The sequence below is a fragment of the Stomoxys calcitrans genome, chromosome 1, assembly GCF_963082655.1.
Source record: "Stomoxys calcitrans chromosome 1, idStoCalc2.1, whole genome shotgun sequence".
Lineage (NCBI taxonomy): Eukaryota > Metazoa > Arthropoda > Insecta > Diptera > Muscidae > Stomoxys > Stomoxys calcitrans.
Window position 1 is genome coordinate 269408815 of NC_081552.1, and position 22835 is coordinate 269431649.

Below are 22835 nucleotides of genomic sequence, written 5' to 3' on the forward strand. Positions count from 1 at the left end.
ATGATGAAACAAAAAAAATGTATGTCAATGATTATTTAAGTGGTGGAATACTTCATCTTTCTAACTATGCCAAAACAGTTGGTTTTCGTTCGGTTTATACAGTTGGCAACAGAGTTTTAGCCAAAAGAAGCGAGTTTTCAAATCCAAGGGTGGTAAGAAGTGAAGAGGATGTAAACAAACTTTTGGCTGAAACAACAACTTATTAACCACAACAACGAAGATCTTGGCAGTTGCATCAAAATGTTGAAATGGAATCAGCTAATGAGCATGAGTCCCCATCTTAATTTAAATGTTTGTGGTATTTAAGCAAATTTCTTTTATTATTATTTTTAAATGAATTATAATCTATATTTTTCAAATCTAAATGAATTTCATAACGCATTAAAACGCAGAAACTTTTTTGAAATGATATCAGAAGCATTTCTTGTATTACAAAGTTTAGCAAATTAAAAGTCCTTATATCAAGATTGTTTAAATTACCATCCGTTATAGCAGTGCAAGAAACCTGGTTTGATAATGACGTTGTAGATATTAACAATATTACTGCTTACAATTATATTCATTTTTGTCGTTTTGATGGATATGGTGGCACTACTTTGTTTATTAGAAAAGAAATTGAAATGACAGATGTACTGTGTAGTAGTGAAGGCTTGATAGACTCTATTGTGTTGAAAATGCAAAATAGATCGAAAAACGCTTACTGTTGTATCGTTCTATAAGTCTCAAACATGTTATCCTTTGCATTTTATTGACTTTTTAGACTATCTACTTTTTCAGAATTGGAGTACTCCAAGTACTCCATATTGCAGATGCAAATATAAGTGCTTTGAACATAAACTCTTTTCAAAAGTTGTCGAATCTGTTGTTAACTTATGATTATAGAAATGGCCATTTTTTATAACACGCCCACAGAATAGAACATGCATTGACCATGTGTATACCAACAACTCTAGAACGGTTGTTGTAGGCAAAATGTCTGATCATAATGTGATTTTTTGCTCTATCGATATTGAAACTCAAACAGTGTGTGACTATAGTAAGTTGAAATCACATCTAGACATTCATTTGTCTCCGCCGATAATATCTGACGATGTAAGCAGAGATACGGGGTATTTGATAACGTCTTTAAAATCAGTCAAATTTTGGACAAAAAATCGTCACGTCTGACAGCCCTGCACCAACCCCATAAGTGGAAATTGGGAGCTATATCTAATTTTCAACTGTTTTTGATAGCAAATGCTGCGGGTATTTTACACGCCATAGATTTTGCCAGTGGTACAAAAAAAAGGACAATAATTTTTTTTTGAGAGCTTAGCGGTATTAAAATCCGTCCCATAACTGCCAATGGTTATCCAATCGAGTTCCGACTGTACTTTGATTTGAAGCAGGGGTTCAGAGCGATATGTCAGACAATGTCTTGATAGAAAAAATTCCACCACTAGACCTGAGTCAAGTATTTGATTCTATTGATCACACAATATTGCTTTCAAAACTACAACTTATATATAAAATTCAATTTGTGTTTGTTTGTTTGTTCCGTATAGACTGAAAAACGGCAGAACCGATTTCCGATTTTCTTTTCGTATATTGTATAGGTTGGTCTGGAGGGAAACATAGGCTATATAATTTTTCGATATCGGAAGGGGGACGGATCCTCCCCCTTATGCCAAAAACACAACTGAAAATCAAAAGTGGACCGATCGGGACAATATAAGAATCAAATGGAAGGCGTTGTATGTACGAATATGGTATTAGAACTTGAGTCTAAGTACCCATCGGGACGCTCCAACCCCAAAACTCATAGATTGTGTACGTTTTTCTGGAAGGGCTATATAATTTTTAGACATCGGTAGGAGGCGGACCCTCCCCCTTACCCAGAAACGCCACCCATATCCGAAAGTGGTCCGATGGGCACAATCAGATTCTCAAATGAAAGGTATTGGCGACCAGAAAACGAATTTAAAAACAAAAAAAAAAAAAAAACGAATATGGTATTAAAATTTGTGTCCAAGTACCCCGAGGGCCCCCAAACCCCAAAAAATCCCCTAAGCAGATATATTCGAAGTTCATGTCAATATGGGACTCGAATGAAAAGTATTAGGTGGTAAATTACAAATATGGCATAAAACACTAGGTCCTAGTAATGGGAGGTCGCCCATACCCAAATACTCCTGATATCTATTGTATTTTCTTTACAAAGTGTCAGTGGCCGCCCCAGCTCAAAAACACCCTCCAAACGGTTCAAATTTACCGGTCATGGCAATATGGGCATAAATTAAAGGGATTTGGAAGTGCAGCACGAATTAGATATCCATATTTGAGTCGAAATGTCTGAGGTACTATCTCTCCCCTAAAACGGCGTCACGCAGTGCGACACTTTTTGGGGAAAATTTTTTAAATGACCGTGCATGGCATTGTACCTCACAAATGTCGCCAATATTAAGAGGAGCCCACTTTGCCCACTGCTTTGTCCAATGTTCTCGCCAGGATTCGAACGCGTTCAGCGTCAGGGCCTACAATGGCACGAATTCGATATCAACAACATTCAGGGCGAAGTGTCCACACCCTTAAAAGATATTAGAGAGTTAAAGAAGGCGCAGCGGAGCATGCGCGGTTTGGCTAGTACGTAAATATAATAATTTTATTTTATATTTTCTAAATTCGTGTTACCTAATGGTTTAATCTCTAGCCCTTACCATATTTTTAACGGTGTTCTACAGGGATTAACTTTAGGCCCGTGTTTTTACGCTATAGTTAATGGCATCTAAAGATGCTTTCGGCACTCAATGATATGTATATTTTTGACGATATTCAGCTAATTTAAGTGGAACCCTCATGAATTTTAATAAAATTGAATGTTTGATATTTGCTAATGATCGCAATATTCCTTTAAACTTGACAATCCAAAATTTTACTATTAATACAACGAAGTCAGCATAACTTACTTGTTTTGGTGATGACTCTTTGCTGAAATCAATATTGATTGCAGAATTGTAGATTGTAGAATTTCAATTGATTTCTTTCAGTGCACTTTAACCGTTTCTATGCAAATTTGATTAGTGTGGATACTTTGCTCATTTTAATGAGTGCTGTCCAATACAAGGTTTAAGCTCAATGATAATGAACCTCCTTTTTATTACAGTGTCTGAACGGCTTGCCGCAGATCGACAGGGCTGGTTACCGAAGGTAAATACCCCACAGGTGGCGCCAGCACTAAAAGGAAAAATCACGGCTGAAATTTTACTATGAAATTTCTCGAATGCTCATTCGAGCATTACAACTACGTTAGGTGTCGATATCATCAGTTCTGCAATACGAAGTTGCCTTTTATAAAGGGTGATTTTTTTGAGGTTAGGATTTTCATGCATTAGTATTTGACAGATCACGTGGGATTTCAGACATGGTGTCAAAGAGAAAGATGCTCAGTATGCTTTGACATTTCATCATGAATAGACTTACTAACGAGCAACGCTTGCAAATCATTGAATTTTATTACCAAAATCAGTGTTCGGTTCGAAATGTGTTCATTCACCGTAACGTTGCGTCCAACAGCATCTTTGAAAAAATACGGTCCAATGATTCCACCAGCGTACAAACCACACCAAACAGTGCATTTTTCGGGATGCATGGGCAGTTCTTGAACGGCTTCTGGTTGCTCTTCACTCCAAATGCGGCAATTTTGCTTATTTACGTAGCCATTCAACCAGAAATGAGCCTCATCGCTGAACAAAATTTGTCAAAATTTGAACACATTTCGAACCGAACACTGATTTTGGTAATAAAATTCAATGATTTGCAAGCGTTGCTCGTTAGTAAGTCTATTCATGATGAAATGTCAAAGCATACTGAGCATCTTTCTCTTTGACACCATGTCTGAAATCCCACGTGATCTGTCAAATACTAATGCATGAAAATCCTAACCTCAAAAAAATCACCCTTTATTTCGGGATTGGACAATCCTTGTGTTGCAATCTGCCAACTGACAGCTCTATCGTAAAGCTGGACATTTTTGAGATTATACGCATCGAAATGGGATAAAAATGCTCCTTTTATGGGCTCAATACTCTACACATGAGCGACATGTTGGGTATGAGTGCAACCCAAACACAAAGAGTAAACTCGAATTCATAACTACTTTCCAAAAGTACGCAAAAAATAAGGAGTATGGATGATGCTGTTTGTTCTAAAAATAGACCAATTGTATTTGTTTACCTTTAGCTTTAGCACATTATAAGCAAGTGGTAGGTTGAGTTGGTAGGGCTCCTGACTAGCATACGAGAGCACTCATGTTCAAACCCCATTGGCGGCAAAAAGTAAATATTGAAAAAACTGTAAAAAAAATAAGAGTTGAATAAACAACAAGAACATTTAAAGGAAAAAAAAAACAAAAGCCAAAAAAACGGTATTTTTTTTAATTTAAGATTTAAGGTCTGTTTATATATTATTATACATATTTGGATCTGTTTATATTTGGGAAAAATTCGATATACAATTGTATCAAATTGCTTCAGATTGTATCCAATTAGATCTAAATTTATACAATAAGATCCAATTATATATAACCATTTTTGGGATCCAATTATATCTAATGCCAGATATAATTGGATCTGACCATATCAACTTTTGTTTACTCGGGTATGTATATATTTTTTTAATTCTGTATCCCACGTAGGGAGCTTCATTGATTTATTACAAATAAACAAAATATGCGGAATTGTTAACATAACTGTGCACTTCAACCACGAACTTGAATCATATATATGATAATAAGTATTAAATATCAATAGAATCGATACTATCGTTTATTTTCTATCACCTATATTTAAATCGAAGTAAAAACCAGGGACCGAATTAACGCATACGTGAAGGAGTAAAATCGTTTGAAATCCCTCTATTGTGAATTATGCATTTCTTTATTGAACACACATTTTTTTTAAATTTAGTAACGCGAATATTTGAATCGATTATAATTTATAAAAAAAATTATATTAAAATGTGTATAAATGTGGTATAACATCCATTAAATACGAGTTGAAATTGCATTCGATACGAAAGCGCACTCGTATACGGAAATTCGGCTCCAGGACATCGAAGCAATCGAGCAATTTCAACGCATAGGCCGATTAAAATCGAATTAACTAAAATTTAAACAACATTGTAGTCCAATCAGAAAAAAATTGCGCCCCCTATAGTCTCAAAAAGTAAAATCGGGAGATGTTGTAACGAAACTATGTCAGGATATGGGTCGATTCGAACGATACTAGAAATACTTAACAAGAAGAACGATTGAAAAATGTACGATTGGTATACATTCAAGATCTGATCGCCAATTTTTTGTGCAAATAGTGGAGCTTTGCCGATAGTATCGATAGGAAAAATATAAATCGATATTCAGCCAAAAACTAAAATATCGATAGCATCGATAGTGCCATTGGGGTTTCTATTTTAATATCGTAGGGGTTTGTCTAATATTTACCAGTGCCAATATTATAACAAAACATAAGCTGCCAGTCAGTCATATCTATGTTGGAGTAATGCTAATTTCTTCAAAACAACGTTAGTTTTTACTCCTCCACCCTCCTCTACTCTGTTCTTAGGGCACTCTTTTTATTAAATAATTGTACATTTAATCGTGAATGAAATAAAATAATAAAAATTACAGAAACATATATGGGATTACAATACACAGACATGTAATCCATAAATGGACATGAAAAACAAAAGTAGCATGGTTAATTATTAGTGGACAACGAACCCAATGTGATGGAAGTGCCAACAGAAGAAAGCGTTTCCAAGGAATCACTGTGTTCTTGGCGGAAGATTTGCATAGCATCTAGAAAGTGAATATCTTGTATTCCCGTTGCTTTTTGAATGGCAAGGACGAAAGCATTATATCGGCCGCTATCAGTCAATAGGGTTGGCATATAGAAAGGCAAATATGATCGTTTAAAATCTGGAGTGCAGCTGTCTTCAACATCTGTATTACAATTCTTTGGTGCATTTGACCTCAACTCTTGACTATAGGAGCGATGTAGACGTATAATTTGTATTGACTGGAAATGAGCAATGTAAAGAAAAGGAGCTCTATAGAGAAATCCACAAGGAGTATATTCCCAATTGATGTCGTAGGGTCGTGAGCGGCATCCGTATTCGTCAACAAAGACTCCAATTTCCATGAAACATAAAAGAAATTCATGTTTCGCAATACGTAACGCACTAACTGGTGTGTAGTTATAAGTGTGAGAGAGGGTTTTGTCCGACAGATCAACAAATTCTTCGGCACCATATGTAGACAAATCGATTTCGAAAAATTTGTCAGATGTTACAATTGCTGAATGACGAGTGAAAAGTATAGATGAGACGGATGTTGCAGTATCAAGTGCTCTAACAGGTTTGAATTTCTGTTGTTTGGCATCGTACTTCAGAATGACAATGCGGCTCGAGGTAGCCGCTATAGCTACTGTATCTAAAGGTTTTTCGCTTTCTTCCGATATCTGTACTAATTGCCATTTCTCTGTTGATGCTCGGTTCGCAAATGGTAATTCCAGAACAGATGCCTCTAATACTGGTTTCAAACAAGCGCTTGAATGACAGCGAGATTGCAAATGTCTTAAATCGCATTGGTACAAAGACTCTCCCAGGCGTCCAACCATTATTGCCTTGGCCAATGGTTGCGATATCGCTATACAGATAACTCCTTCAATACCAGCAATGTGAACTAGATTATTTGATTCAATGTGCAGAGCGTAGAGACCGTTATTGCAGCCCAACAACAGAATTTTATTTTCCTCTATTTCATAAGCACATGCAACTTCAAGTGATGGGGTATTTTGGCTAGTTGGCGTTGTGTAAACGATTGTTTTATTATGCGTCAAAAAGGATTCAGTTGTGCCGCCATCTGGTTCATCTATTTTGCCTTCGTACGAATATTTGCTTACAGAATCCGCCTCCGTGTCTGTTTCTTTTGGAGCTGATGGTTCTGATCCAAGGGATTTAAGGGATTTAAGGGATGTGATCTCATTTCCTTCATTTGATAGTATCGAGCCAATGCCTCCACAAGCTTCTTTCACATCTCCGCGGCACTTGCGATGGGCAGCATCTTTGCATTCTCTACATTTCCAATATGGGGCTCCTGCAACTATTGGATTTTTACAAGCTACACAAGAGCTCGCACCAATAGAAGACTCTTGCAATGATAATTCAAAACGATGATGGGACTGTATGTGTTTTGACATTGCTGCGGTTGAAGTTATATTTTTATTTTTGTTACAGTCCGACAACGTAGAATCCTTACATTCCATATTGATTTGAGGTGAATTTTGCTTTTTACTTGGAGAACTCTGCGCTATTGGGATAGTGTTTGTATTCTCTCTTCCCTTTAAAGGAGACCTTAACGTTGACGCACCTTGTTCTTGGCATTTGTCTAACTGCTCTTGCAACACTTTGCAACGCAATCTTTCTCGTTTAAGTTCTTCTTGCAACGTCCGGTACAATATAGAGTTTTCTATGTTATACGGATTTAGGTTCTCCTTTTTATTTGTCACAGCCGAAGAATGATGACCAAAAATTTTATCCGCCAAGGTTTTCTTTTTCTTCTGAGTTAAATCCTCAACTTTTAGCTGCAAATAATCTATTAACTTTTTGTGCTGCGCCAGTGTAGCTTCTGATTTAATATCGCGCTGCAGATAGAAATTTTCCTTCTCTTCCAAAATCTTTTTCAAGTCTTGATTTTCACCCTGCAGCTCCGATTTTAAATCCAACTCTTCATTAAGACGTTCCTGTAAACTTTGTCCTTCCTCTTTGGCATGGAAGAGATCGGAAAGTATGCGGGCATTCTCCTCTTTTAATAGCAATAACTCACTTCCCAGATTATCATTGAGTGTTTGAACACTCTGGTTCTCGTTCTGAAGAACTTCAACCTTTTCCTGCGCCGTAAATAGAGCTGCTGTTTGCTCCATTAAATGTTGCTGCTGGTTACTTATTTTTGTTTGCATTTCCTCAACATATGTGCGCTGCTCCTCTATTTCTTTAGACAAGGCCGATATTTTTGACTCCGCTGATTGTTTTAATATTTGTTCACTTTTCAACTTTTTTTTGATGTCGAATTCTTTTTCTTCCTTTTCCCTAAACTGTGAATGTAATTTTTCTAATTTTTCCTGAAGGCCTTTGTTGCACTTCTGCTCTTTTTCCAGCATTACTTCAACCTCGCTCAACTGGTTGTCGGTTACTGTACACGCATACTTGAGCCTTTCATAGTTCTCCCTCAGACTCTTTAGTTCAATTTGTTTGGCCGATAACAGGTCTTGAGCTACAGAGTAATGTTCCTTCTCTTCGTTTATGTCCTTAATCAGGCGCGCGTTCTCCAAATATAACTTATCACACTTTTGTTGACATTGTTGAAGTTTTTGCTTAGCTTCCAATAGGCGCTCTTCCAATTGTTTTGAATGAGAAATGTGATCTATTATCTGAAAAGAGACAGAGAGATAACATAAATTTTTATTGCATCGAGGTATACGCTGGCATAATTGGCGAAAATATGAGGAAAATTAAGCTAGCAGTAAATATAGTAGTCCCATACTTATTTTCTTTGAGACGTTTCGATCATTTCTCTGCCCATGTTGAGCGCTTTTTAGTTTGCTCGTTTTTGAGATTTATCGCTTTTAGATTGCTGTTATTTTTCCGTAAAATTTTTAAAGCCCAATCACCTCGATCCCTGCGAATACATTTTACATTTGGTCTTTCGAGGCCTAACCAAAAGATTTCTTGGCCTGCCGGTGGTTATATTAACAAATCATTTTATGTTAGAATATTCAGATTATACAATCTTCTTCCTAATTAAAGATTAAAAGATTTCTCGTTGTCAAACTACACGTATTTCAAAAAACTTTAGAAAAAAAAGTGCGCGAAATTTTGTTTACATTTGTTTGTTTGGCCTCAATTTTAATATGGGTACCACATGTATTGAAAGAAATTCATTTAACAAACCGAATCAACGCTTGTGATATGCACCTTAAACGCAATGAATTCGATCCGTTTTTAAAACGAATCATAACTGGAGATGAAAAATGGATTGTTTACAACAACGTTAGTCGAAAACGATCATGGTCCAAGCATGGTGAACCAGCTCAAACCACTTTAAAGGCTGATATCCACCAAAAGAAGGTTATGCTGTCTGTTTGGTGGGATTGGAAGGGTGTGGTATATTTTGAGCTGCTTCCAAGGAACCAAACGATTAATTCGGATGTTTACTGTCAACAATTGGACAAATTGAATACAGCCATCAAGGAGAAGCGACCAGAATTGGTCAATCGTAAAGGTGTCATATTCCACCAGGACAACGCTAGACCGCACACATCTTTGGTCACTCGCCAAAAACTGAGTGAGCTTGGCTGGGAACTTTTGATGCATCCACCATAAAGCCCTGACCTTGCACCATCAGACTACCATTTATTTCGATCTTTGCAGAACTCCTTAAATGGTTAAACTTTCGGCAACGATGAGGCTATAAAATCGCACTTGGTTCAGTTTTTTGCAGATAAAGGCCAGAAGTTCTATGAGCGTGGAATACTAAATTTGCCAGGAAGATGGCAAAAGGTTATCGAACAAATTGGTAATTATATATTTGATTAAAGTTCATTCTAAGTTTTATTAAAAATGCATTTACTTTCTTTTAAAAAATCCGCAATTACTTTTTAGGCAACCCAATATATTACGAAACTTTTCAATCAAGCAAATTCCTTAAAAAGGTTTTTTTTTTTTGTTAGAAATTTCAATTTACAAAGTAGTTTTTCAATGATTCTTTTACCATTTTATAGTTAGGACATTTCAGTGTATTGATTTTTATTTTATTCATCATTTTGATTTATCTTTTATTTTGAAATTAAAAAAAAAAAATTATTTTTCAAACATAAGAGTAGTTCAATGTAATTTGTTCAATCCGACGTCATGTGGATTCGAATTACAAAATACAAATACTAGATCGCTGAATTAAAATAACCTTTTTGCGAGGGAAAGAGAATTAAAGTTTCCTTTTGTCCAAGGGTAGGGGTACTAAAACTACTATTTTCCCAAGGGTTAGGGGACTTTAACGACTTTATCTCAAGGGAAATGGAAGATTTAGTACAAATATGTCGTCCTAATCTACATAAAATAAAGCTTAGATATTTTCATAGATAGACCTAGCCCTAATATAGACAGCGGCTCAATAAAGTTTACGTACACATATGTCTATTTCTACCAATAATATATCAATATTTTACTTATTTTGCATCGAACTTCAATGAAATGTCGATCACAGGTTTCCACGAAGTCAAATTAATAAGAAGGTACAAATATCTTCTGATATGGTTGTTGTTGTTGGTACACTGAGGCGGCAGCCCTTGCCGATGAAGGAATTCATCGGGTCTATCCGGTACATACAACTGGCTGCCATGGGATTGTTCTGATATGGTGCCTTTTTGAGTAGTGGGGTTCCTCTGGGTTCTGTACTCGGGCCCTTTTAATTTTAATTTTTCTGAACGATCTTTTTGATCGGATACAGAATTGATGTACACCATATGCCTATGAAGATAATGATAGTTACTTAAGGGTAACTATCAATATTTGAGTGTCATGCAGACAAAAAATGATTACGTAATGAGTTCTATACAAATCTGTATGAAGTCTCAAAGATCGAGCGCCTTTCTAGGCCCATTCAATAGTTTCTCGCATTGGCTTGACACTCCGCCAGTTGTATAATACTGCTACGGTATTGCCGAGGGAGATTAAGATGAAGTTAGTCCATGCATTAGTAATGCCGCACATATTGTATTGTCTTGAGGTTTATTCTGGTATATCCGTTTCTAATATGGTCAGAGTTAGATTGGCAATTAATAGAGTAGTACGGGGAAGCAGTTTTTCCGATTTTGTGAGCTTTCGGCTTTAATTCCTAATCAACAAATCATAGACATCATTCACCACTTTTCTGGCGGATTCTTTTGCATTTTGTCAATCCACACGCGATAACTTATTAATGATTCCCAGGGTGGGCCCATACATAGCAGATTCGTTCTTACATTAAGTACATTAAGAAGCAATCCCATGGCAGCCGGTTGTACGTACCGGATTGACCCGATGAAATCTTTCATCGGCAAGGGCTGCCGCCTCAGTGTACAACACACTGCTAAAACAACAACAACATTAAGAAGCACAAAAAAAAAATTTGAAAAAGAAAAAGTTTTACATGAATCTTGTATTTCGTGGGTCCTCCATTAGATGCGGGAACTGCTTCACATTGCCAAAAGTTGCTATCACTTCGTACCCATTGTCGAACTAAGCCGTATACAGCTAAAAGTTGTACGGTTTATGTCAACGTTTTGTTTAAAATAAAATGTGTTCGAATTATGCCATGTTGTTTCCACACTTGGTCCCAAATTATTCTTGAATATGAAAGATTAAATTTAAAAATATATGTTTGTCCATTTTTCTCACGATAACAACTATTTTACTAAAGCCAGGGAACTCTCAAACCATGTGGAAGTAATGTCATAGCTTACTGTGAAATCATATTTATTCTTTCAATGCCTCTTTAGTTTTTCCCACATTTTACTTGACCATGCAAATGCAAATTTGCCCATGAATATTCCATTACGGAACAGGGGCAAACTTCTCACATGGCAATGAGTGCTGTCCGATTTAAGATTAAAGCTCAATGATAAGGATCCTCCTTTTTATAGCCGAGTCCGAACGGCGTGCCGCAGTGCGACACCTCTTTGGGGAGAAGTTTTTACATGGCTGTCATACCTATTCCATGGCAGCCGGTTGTACGCACCGGATTGATCCGATGGAATTCTTCATCGGCAAGGGCTGCCTCCTCAGTGTACGTGTTCGTCCTTTTTTTCCCGGAGTGCCTTCTACACACGCTTCTGGTCCGTGCTAGGATTTAAAAGAACGCCGGACCCTGGTTCTGTTCGGTTTGCCAGAACCGCCTCTATCAATGGTCGGTGTCGGTGAGGTGTAATCGGTGCATGGAGTGCACTGCTGTCTTTGTTCGCACAGCACCTTGCAACATATTGATTATGACTATACAAGATCAAAACTGTACCCACTGCGTTCTATGTTCGCGTGACGACGTCGACGCAGAAGGCGTCGGACTATGTGACACCCCGACCTCTTCCGCGCGGTAATAATACGCAACAGCAGCATCCCAGCCCCAATATTGCCAGGCCATTGCCGGGAAGTATACATTTTTGCAATTGAATTGCAACGGTCTGCGTGGCAAAATCGACGAGTTTGCGGAAGTTGGAAGAACATATTGGGAGCAGCGACCCAGGAGACAAAGCTGACCAACACCTGCAGCTTGCACAGTTGTCACGGACACAATGTGCTAAGTAATGATGGCTCAATGAATAGAGGTAGAGGATTGGCCTCCGTGATACACTATTTCGTGCAATATAGACCCCATCTCGCCTGCGCCTGGCGCTAGTGACCCCTACAAGGAGTGCATGGGGATACCAGTCAGGTTCGGTACTGCCGAGATAGAGCGAATAACGTGTACATACCTGGCTATAGTCGTCTGGTTATAAGGGGACTTTAATGCGCATCACATTTCATGGCATTCTGTCCTAGGTAACGACCAGCGTGGCATAGCTTTGGCAGAGCAGATGGAAGGCTCCACGTTTTGCACGGTGAATGGGGATGCGCCCATCCTAGTGGGCGCATCCCCATTCACCGTTATTCGCTCTATCTCGGCAGTACCGAACCTGACTGGTATCCCCATGCACTCCTTGTAGGGGTGCATGGGGTGTAGTAGCTCGCCAGACATTTCCATTGCCCCCCTGATCTCCTGGGTGACGTATCCTGGCAAGCCGTCATCTCTTTGGGGTCAGACCACATCCCCATAATTCTCACCATCGACCGACCACACGACTTTATAGCCACTGAGCGACGGACGCTTACCAATTGGAAAAAGACCTATTGGGCTGGCTTCAGAGAGTACACCAATCGCCGCTTCAGTGAACTGACACCCTCCTCGGATGCGCTAGTTGCCGAGAGGAAGTACCGACACATCATTAACGCAGCAGTCGCTCGCTTTATACCAGCCGGTCCAATACCCCAGTGCGGGCCAATTTCCCGTCGCAGGCAGTGGCACTCGCAGACGCGTGAAGGGATTCGTTGTACAGACCCCAGGCGGAATTTTTGGATGGAACACTTGGTGCAATGTTGGCAAGCTTGGTCTACGTTTAAGTCACCCTCGAACCACGGTAGGCGGGATGACAGGACCACAGTCACTTTTGGCGACGTAACCGTAACTGATCCGAAGAGATGCGCCATGTTGTGCAACCCTAGAGTGACAAGGAGCAGAGACATTCGCCAACAATTGCCGTGGCTTCAATCAGCCCAGGCCATGTGATAGGACGGTCCTCGTGGTACTGGATCTATCGAAGGCATTCGACACGGTCAATTATGCCAAACTATTTGAGGACATCGTCAACACGTCCCTGAACCCAGGCCTGAAACGCTGGGTCGCGAATTACCTGTGTAATCGCCAGTCATTTGCTTAACTGTCCAGCCAGACCCACTTGACTCAGACCCAAATCCCTCTAGACGCACCCCATCTTAGTCGCAGAGTTCAGAGATAGAACACAACAAACTGCTACAACAACAACAACCAAATGGAACAGTGGCTTACAAATGTCGCCATCATTAGGAGGAGAAAACCACCGCTGATAATTTTTTCTGTTGTTTTCGCCAGTATTGCATTGGACTTATCGCTTAATACATCATTTTGCCAAAAGGGTGTCGATACTTCTAGGTGATGTGTAGCAAACTCAAAAAATTCTTTGTGTTGCTTTTGAAAGTATAGATTTTTGGCGTGGTACATAGTCGGCCGTATACAGAATATTTTGAGCAGTCTGGGGATTTAATTTTCTTATTGCTACAGTCGTTTACATGTTACTTAACTGTCGAAACTTTAAGGTTTTGGAACACTATGGCCAAAATGGAGCGTCGTTCTTTAAACGTGGCAAAACGTAAAGATTTATCTATTGAACAAAAGTATAATACGGCACTTTTGTTCAATAGATGAACCTTAAACGAAAGTTGATGAAGCTCTAAAAAAGAAATTTCGGCTATACTCAAATACATAAAAAGAAACAAAACGAGCATCCAAAAAGCCATCATCTGTATTCAGTTAATACGAATGCCTGGGTATTTAAAGGTTGACGATGTGTTTGTATGTTAATTTTTGTATACTTAAGTAAAATAAAACCAAATTTTTGTTAGTTTTTTCTATAACGTAGTATTTCGTCGGTCCCCAACTGCTACGTTACAGAGAAGTTCGACTGCATATACCCGTAGGCCCATATTTGAGCGAATTATTTATAAACGAAATAGCAAATAATTTTATACTAAGATACGTCTATGAACTGAAATGATTCAAGAGTTGTTAGGCATTTCGGAAAGTTTGTATAGAGTGGCATTAGCCACTCCATACAAACTTTCTGAACCTAAAATCACTGCTGAACCTAAAATCACTGCTGCATTTATATACAAATTTTATACATATACCAAACCAAGAATATTAGAAAAATGAATTGTTATATACGCATGCAATTAAAACTAAACGCATGTTTCCTTCTGTTAGAATAGAACTTTAAATAGTATTGTATGTGAAACCAAATAAATACATATGTAAAAGAAATATGTTCCAATCTATCAATGTAAAGCCCGGGCGGGCGATGTTTGATTAATAAAAATGAATGAATGAATGAAAAATATATATACCAAACTCCCGATCTGGCAATTTGGAAATGTCTTCATTTAATTTGGAGAATGTCAAATCAAGAGATAGATTTTAAGAGCCTTATACATACATACCTCCGATTTACACTCCATACGTTCTTGTTCAGCCGTCTCCCACATACGATGTTCCTTAAGCACTTCGGCTTTCAGATTTGTGATTTCTTGTTTAAGTTCCTCAATTCGCTCCTCGCGCTGGATTATGGCTTCTTCCGAGAGTTTCTGTAAACGTTTTGCATCGTCGCGTTCTGCCTGAATTTTTTTTATTCGGTCTTCAGTAAGTTCCATTCGCCTTTGTGTCATTTTCTTTTCTGAAATAACCTCCTCCAACTGTTTTTCTACCTTCCAAAGAGCTAAATTAGCCGAGCGTGCTGATTGTCGCTCTACAATCATTTGTTCTCTAACCGCAGCCAATTTATCTTCTAGTCTTTCATTCTGCTTCTCTAATACATCGCCAGCTGCCAAATGAGTATTGCCCGTTCTAGGAGCTGGCATTGGCTTTGTTGGCGAAAGACTCTGCTCATTAAATCTCTCAAGCATTTCTTCCAATTTTTTTACAATTTCCTGCAGATTGTCTGCGCGAACTTTTTGCGTGTTTTCGTTTTCCTTTGCAACTTCCAAATCAACTCTTAGCTGCTCTTCAATCATACGAATGTCCGAGAGCGATCCAGGAGCCGTTTCAAACGGCGAAGCTTCTGCTGCTAATTCACTTTTTGCAAGATTTTTTCCGCATTCAGCAACCTTAAGGGATTAAAAGGGTAAACATACAATATTAATTATCAAAAAAAAATTATAGGCTGAAAGTTATCTGGACGTCTTTTTATGAATGCGGATGATGTTACCTTATGCTATCCCTGCAACGGTATGACAGCAGTGTATGTTGTAAGCAGTGATACAACTGGGGAATGTTACGTCGTAAACTACTTGTACTAAGTTGTATGTAATATATCTATTATACAAAAAGGAAAGTGTTGCGCTTTGTTTGTTTGTTTCGTATAGACCCAAAAACGAATGAACGAACCGGACTGCCCGGTGAAAAAAGGGTACTTCAATTTTTTATATCCGAAGGTGCACCGATTTGGCGAAATTTTGTATGTCTCCTTATGGTAACCCAACACAACAATTCGTATAAAACTTCAAAAAACAAATTCTATTGTGGCTATATTCAATTATATCTGATGCCACATATAATTGGATCTGATCATATCAAGTTTTTTTACTCGGGTGGGCAAATTTGCATCTGCATGGGTACAAGGAAATCAAATGAGGTTGTGCTCCTGCCAGAAAGACATTAAAAACAACAACCATAGACAATTGTGGTTTTAAAAATTGCAAGTGTGCTGAAGACTGGATCGCTTGGAGAATAAACGCCTTTCAATTATTGAAGATAGGTTCTGTATTTCGCCAACTAAATAAGCAATAAGCAAAATATCTTACCTGCAATTCTCTTTCCAAACGAGTATTTTCTTGCTGAAGTTGCTCAATATTTTTTTGGAATTCGGAGAGCTTATACTGAAACTCAGAATTTAGTTTGTGTAGTTCATTATTGGCTTCAATTTCCTTATTTAAACGCCGAAGTATGTCATCGTTAGTTTTTGCACTTGCTAATTTGGCTTCCTCGGACGATCGTGTACTAATAAGGGTATCATCAAGTTCAGTACGAACGTCACGTAACTCCATGGTTAAACGTGATTTATGGTCTTTTTCGTGACGTAATTTCGCTCTTAATTCGGCTAGTTTCTGCTCGTATAAGTCAGATAGGCTGGACTTATTTTTTTCGTATTCTTCGCGGTCTTTTTGAGCCTGCTCTTTGTGTTGCCTCAACATTTCTTTATAGTTGTCCATCTTCTCGTGCAAATGGGTGCATTCTTCAATTTTTGCTGCAAGTTCAGCCTCACGCTCGTCCAATTTTGTGTTAATGGCCGCAATTTCCATTTTCTTCTCCATTATACGCTTTTCGTATGCGGCATCTGAAGCAGTCTTCGCTTCATCATACTTTTGACGATTCAAACGCAAAAGCTCCGTAATAGTTGTTTCCTTTTTTTCCCACATTTCCTGTTCAATTTTCAATGAACTTTGCAGTGTTTTGATTTGGGTACGCCAGTTTGCTAATTCGTTGTTTTTTTCTTTGATAATATTTTTCATTTTTATTATTTCTTCTTTGGCATCGTCCAAGGCTCGCGATTGCGTATTCGATTGTTTGGCTTTAAGTTCGGCTCTTAAAATTTCTTGTTTAAGTTTTGTAATTTCGTTTAAACGTTCTCTATGCTTAGCTTGTTCTTCCTTCAATTTGTTATTTAATTTGGCGTATCTTGCATCCTCCAAGGCACCATGTTCAGTTTTTTGAAGATCCATGTGAACAAAGCTGTAACCAATGAATGGCAAATCTTTGCCACAAAACTCACTGGAATTTAAAGTGGATTTTAAATTCTTTTTCGCATTTTGGTCGATAACTTTAGTCTTTTTTCGCTGAACATCCTCAAAATTTGACGTATCATCGTCGCTCTGTAATGTCGGTATTATAGGCGGAACTTCACATCGCAAGGAATCCCACTTAGTATTTTCGAAAAATGGATGTTTTCGTATTCCCTCGTAATTTAAACGTTTCGAGGGACTTGTCACCAAGGACTCAATAAGATTCCTATAATTAACGGATAATTTTATTTCACTGGGGAATGCTATAATTTCCTTCACACGACTTTCTTCGCAGTGGCTTAATATTTTAGAGTATGTTTCGTGAACATTATCTTCGTGAAATGGCGTCACCTCACAAATCAGTTCGTATCCAATAATACCCATAGACCAAAAATCGCAACTGACCTGAAACAAAAAAGTTTAAATGAACCATTAGCGACTGGAATTATTAAAACGAATATTTTATATTAAATAAATTCGGAACATAAAGGGGGCGTTTTACATACAAAAATTATTATAGAAAACTCGTTGTGCAAGATTTGAAAAAATGCAACGCGATATTAAAAATACAAATACACTTTCACATCATTACTTACATCATGCATATTTTTTGACAGCTTGTAAGTTGAAATTGTCTGCAGAAGTTCTGGAGCTATATAGTCAGGTGTGCCGACCGGAGAAAGACTGAAAACGTGACCATCGCGATCTAAGGCAGCAGCATTCCCAAAATCACCGAGCTTAATGTGCCCAAAGCGATCGATTAAAATATTTTCTGGCTTAATGTCACGATGCACATATCCCATAGTGTGCAAAGCATTTATTGCTAATGTTAGCTCAGCTAGATAAAATTTTGACAACTGCTCATCAAATGGTCCGTGGCGAGACATCAAACTTAGTAGATCACCGCCAGGTAGATACTCCATCACCAAATACAAGTGTTCATGGTCCTATAGGATATGTGAAGGCTAGTATTAGAGTATGTATACTGGTTTGGTAAATACTATTCTTACTTGAAAAGCGTATTGCAAATTTGTTATCCATTCCGAACACCTCTTTGACATGATGTCACGTTCCTCTCGAATTTGCGAAGTGGTCAGTACTGACTTTCTTATCTTTTTCATTGCATACATGTCACATGTCTGCTTTTCCATTACCAAATAGACATTTCCAAAATAACCTTTGCCAATTAAAGTACGTACGCTAAAGTCCTTGACATTCACTCTTAAGTTCTGAGTTTCTTCCACAACACTCCTGTCTTTAAGAAGTAAAATAAAAACATTTTTACAATGGCAAATCCCCAGAGTTTTAAAACCATTGACTTACATTTGTTTACAAACTCAGCAATGTTTTTATCACGCTTGCGTAGGGCCTCTTTATCGCACTCATTATAAAGCAAGCAAAGCGCATCCAAAAGCCCCTCTCGGTTAACAGATTCCGACAACGCAGAGCTGACACCATAGGCACGTCCACCTACAAAAAAATTAAATAAGAAAATTTCAAAGTTGATGCAACCACAACGCACTAATTATAACGCATAGATCTATAAACCAAATAATACATTTCTCAGTTTACTCTAGACTAGATTCATATTCAAATCGAATCATATCATAAGGACGTGTATCCACAATAGCAAGTATTTACCCAATAGTGCATTGTTTAAGCGAGTGATTCTGACGGCGATTGCATCGGAATTCGCAGTCATCTTTGCTGTTTAAAAACTTCAATCACTACCAGTAAATGAAAATATGAATATTATATTTCACCGCCATCGAACAGGCGTTAAGGGGAATTTAAAATGAAAGCGTCAGATACCCAAACAAATACCAAATACTTTTTATGTAAAAAAGTCGAAGTCGACTTTATTACACAAATAAAGTCGAATAATCGACTTGGTCGCATGACACAATTAGCAGGTAGGGTACCGTAAACAGCTGAGTACAATTTCTTCTCGCCGAGTGCACCATGTGTCGACGAGTTTTGGTTGTGTGTGTTTTATATTGCGTTGCCCAAAAAGTAATTGCGGATTTTGTAAAAGAAAGTAAATGCATTTTTAATAAAACTTAGAATGAACTTTAATCAAATATACTTTTTTACACTTTTTTTCTAAAGCAAGCTAAAAGTAACTGCTGATAACTGACAGAAGAGAGAATGCAATTACAGAGTCACAAGCTGTGAAAAAAATTTGTCAACGCCGACTATATGAAAAATCCGCAATTACTTTTTGGGCAACCCAATAGTTACATACACAAAATCAAAGTTGCACTAATCACTAATTTTGTCAGATAGTGCACTTAATATTTTGTTTTTGTGCAACTCTGATTTTGTGTATGTTACTAGTTCGCGCCATAATACAACCAAAACTCATTGACAGATAGTGCACTTCGCGAGATAAAAATTTACTCAGCTGTTTACCGTACACTACCTGGTAATTATGTGATGGAAATAATCTATGAAATTTAAGAAAATGTCAACGAGTAGAAACTAAACCGGGTGATTTAGACAAAATTAAAGCAATTTTGTATTTTTTTTGTTTTTGAATTATAAATTATTTCTACAAAACCTGTTTACGCTTTGCTTCTAAAATTTTTTTGTTATTTTACTTGTTTTTCAAAGTTTTTGTATTCATGGCGAAACAATTAAAGGTGGTCTCATTTGTACAACAACGACAAATCATATGGTGCAATCCTCCACTTATCATCTACGTTTTACCAACACACACAAAGAAATGTGTATACAATATAACAAGGGGGTTTTAAGCGAACAGCTCTTAGCAGCAGTTTGACGGTATTAAAGATGTCATATTTTTATTTGCGATCTCTTTGTTGTTATCTCGCATATTCTCTGCTCATGCACGCACACGTACACACACACGCATACAAATTTCTTTGCGTGTGTTGCCAAAACTACACTCAGCTTGACGACAAGATGGCAGATTGCACCATATGGTTTGTGGTTGTTGTACAAATGAGACCACCTTTAATTGTTTCGCCATGAACAGCATGGAATAAAAGATTTCTAGTCATTGTTGGTGTTGCCATTTTTTTAGAGAGGTAAGTACATCTATGGGAATCTATTGTCTGTAATGTAAACAAAAAATCAGTTGACATTTTCAACGACGAGTGTTGTCATTTTGATTATGTGGCATCTCTTAAATTTTATTTGACATATCTCTCCTTTTTTCTGTCGTTTGAGGAGTTTTGCGAGTGTAGTTGTGAGTGGTTCGTAATCGCTGATTTGATTTTCATTCCTCCAAAAAAAGTGTTACCTCTGGCCAAGACGACGATGGCGGCTACGTTAGGAAGAATTTGTGGTTCTAAACTGCTTAAATCGCTGCCTGCATTGAATCTGCAGCAGGTATTCAATAAAACACCAATATATATTTGCATATTTATAAAACCATTAACGACGAAAAGACTACGGGAATTATGAAATGTATCCGATTATGCTAAATAATTGTTTTTCTTAAATTTTTTGATTCTTCGATATTTTTCGTAAATTATATGCAATTATAAAATAATTAAATATAGTGTTGTTGCCTCGTTTCATTAATCGTAGTTTTCTACAAATTTTCACCTCTTCTGGGGTGACATTATGTAACCCTCCATTGAGGTTTTGTTTTTATTTTAGTTGTGGCATCAAATAGGACATTATTAAAAGGTTTCTAAAACAAATCTGTTTTTTTAGGCTAATGGTTTGTCAACTGCCAAAGCTTGGTCCAATGGCCAGAAGAAGGTAAGTGTGTTTCACTGCAAAAGGCAAACATTGTCTCCGGTGAATATATCAGCTAACATAACCTCAATAATAATATGTAACTAAATGTTACTGAATTGCAAGTACTAACGATATTTTATTTCCAGATGGTGGCGACTATCGGAGCTTTGACAGGCGGAGTTGGCGCTTTGATCTATGCTTTGGAGCAATCCGTTGAAGCTTCTGGTACCGAAGTCCATCCACCACAAATGCCATGGAGTCACAAGGGTTTGATTTCATCATTGGACCATAGCAGGTGTGTGCTCAAAAGAGCTTCCCTCAATTATGAACTAGTAATGTGTATTTTTTACAATTCATTACGTTTTCCATATTACTTTAAGTGTGCGCCGTGGCTACGAAGTGTATAAACAAGTATGCTCTGCCTGTCACTCTTTAAAATATATTGCCTACCGCAATTTAGTTGGTGTGACACACACGGAAGCTGAGGCTAAGGCTGAGGCTGAGGGCATCATGGTAAGCCGGATTCCAGTATAAATTTTTTTTTTATTTAAATAACTTATTTCTGCAGGTTAGAGATGGCCCAGATGACAGCGGCAACTACTTTGACCGCCCTGGTAAGTTATCCGACTATTTCCCTTCGCCCTACCCCAACGAAGAAGCTGCTCGTGCTGCCAACAATGGTGCATATCCACCAGATCTGAGCTACATTGTTTCCGCTCGTCACGGAGGTGAAGATTACATTTTCTCCCTTCTTACTGGCTATTTTGATGCTCCAGCTGGTGTAGTATTACGTGAGGGACAATATTTCAATCCTTACTTCCCTGGAGGTGCCATTTCAATGGCCCAAGTTTTATACAACGAGGTAAACTATGAGGATTAATTTATTGAAACATTTACATATATGCTTATCTTTCATAAAGGTCATTGAATATGAAGATGGTACTCCAGCCACCCAAAGTCAATTGGCCAAGGACGTTGCTACTTTCCTAAAATGGACTTCGGAGCCTGAACACGATGAACGCAAACAATTGATCATTAAAGTCGTTGGTATTATGACCTTCTTGACTGCCATCGCTTACTATATTAAGAGACACAAGTGGTCTGCAATGAAATCACGAAAAATTTTCTTCGTCCCCAAGAAAGAATAAACTCCTTTAGGTAAACGCCACATTTAAGTGCAAGTAATTAGGCTACCATCAACAAGAACTAAGCCATTGATAATGATAACTAAAAAAACCAACAAAAGAAATAATCTAAACACAAGTTAGAAAATTATTTAAACAATAAAAGAAAATCTAAAACGAGGAAAAGTAAAGAGTGCAGAGTACTTTTAAAGGTAATTGACACAATAAAATGAAAAAAAACCGACTACATTTATTTATTTCCCCACTTTTGATTATACCTAGAATAACAGAGTATTAGAACTCTGTTGTCTAACATCTTTGGTTTTCCATCATTCTCATTGTTTTACAATTCTGGTGCAATTTAGATTTTATTTTACAAAATCTGATTGGAAATTCCTTAATTAACAAAAAAAATTACTCACTACTTGAAAATTACCAGTTTACCATGGACATTCTTCTCTAATTTATTGTATGTGTGATTTAATGTTTAACTTTAAATATACCCAGGTTCAGTTTTTTTTTTACAACATTACATCAAATCCTGTGCATCTATCTGTATGTATCGTTGAGTTATGGAATGATTACAAATAAAATTTCGACATTTTGTCCTAATTAATAGTTGTTGTTGTTGTAGCAGTGTGTTGTACACTAAGGCGGCAGCCCTTGCCGATGAAGGACTTCATCGGGTCAATCCGGTACGTACAACCAGCTGCCATGGGATTGTCCTAATTAATAATCATTTGTATCTGTTTAATAAGAAAATAGCATAAACAAGCTAAGAGAATAAAGGAATGCACAGGTAGTTGC

The 22835-nt window shown here is 37.5% G+C and overlaps 2 protein-coding genes across 2 annotated transcripts; one reads left to right on the forward strand and one right to left on the reverse strand.

The window, feature by feature from the left end:
* Window positions 1-5522: 5522 nt before the first annotated feature.
* On the reverse strand, window positions 5523-18970 carry LOC106090420 (citron rho-interacting kinase). Its single transcript, XM_013256593.2, has 7 exons — window positions 18835-18970; window positions 18517-18663; window positions 18204-18448; window positions 17790-18140; window positions 16216-17598; window positions 14857-15519; window positions 5523-8465 (listed from the first exon to the last, which is right to left on the reverse strand). The coding sequence occupies exons 1-7, from the start codon at window positions 18893-18895 to the stop codon at window positions 5733-5735; spliced, it is 5583 nt and encodes a 1860-aa protein (XP_013112047.1). The 5' UTR covers window positions 18896-18970; the 3' UTR covers window positions 5523-5732.
* Window positions 18971-20369: 1399 nt separating this feature from the next.
* On the forward strand, window positions 20370-22272 carry LOC106089752 (cytochrome c1, heme protein, mitochondrial). The gene is made up of 6 exons (XM_013255725.2): window positions 20370-20547; window positions 20878-20925; window positions 21051-21199; window positions 21285-21417; window positions 21473-21766; window positions 21825-22272. The coding sequence occupies exons 1-6, from the start codon at window positions 20476-20478 to the stop codon at window positions 22050-22052; spliced, it is 924 nt and encodes a 307-aa protein (XP_013111179.1). The 5' UTR covers window positions 20370-20475; the 3' UTR covers window positions 22053-22272.
* Window positions 22273-22835: the final 563 nt, after the last annotated feature.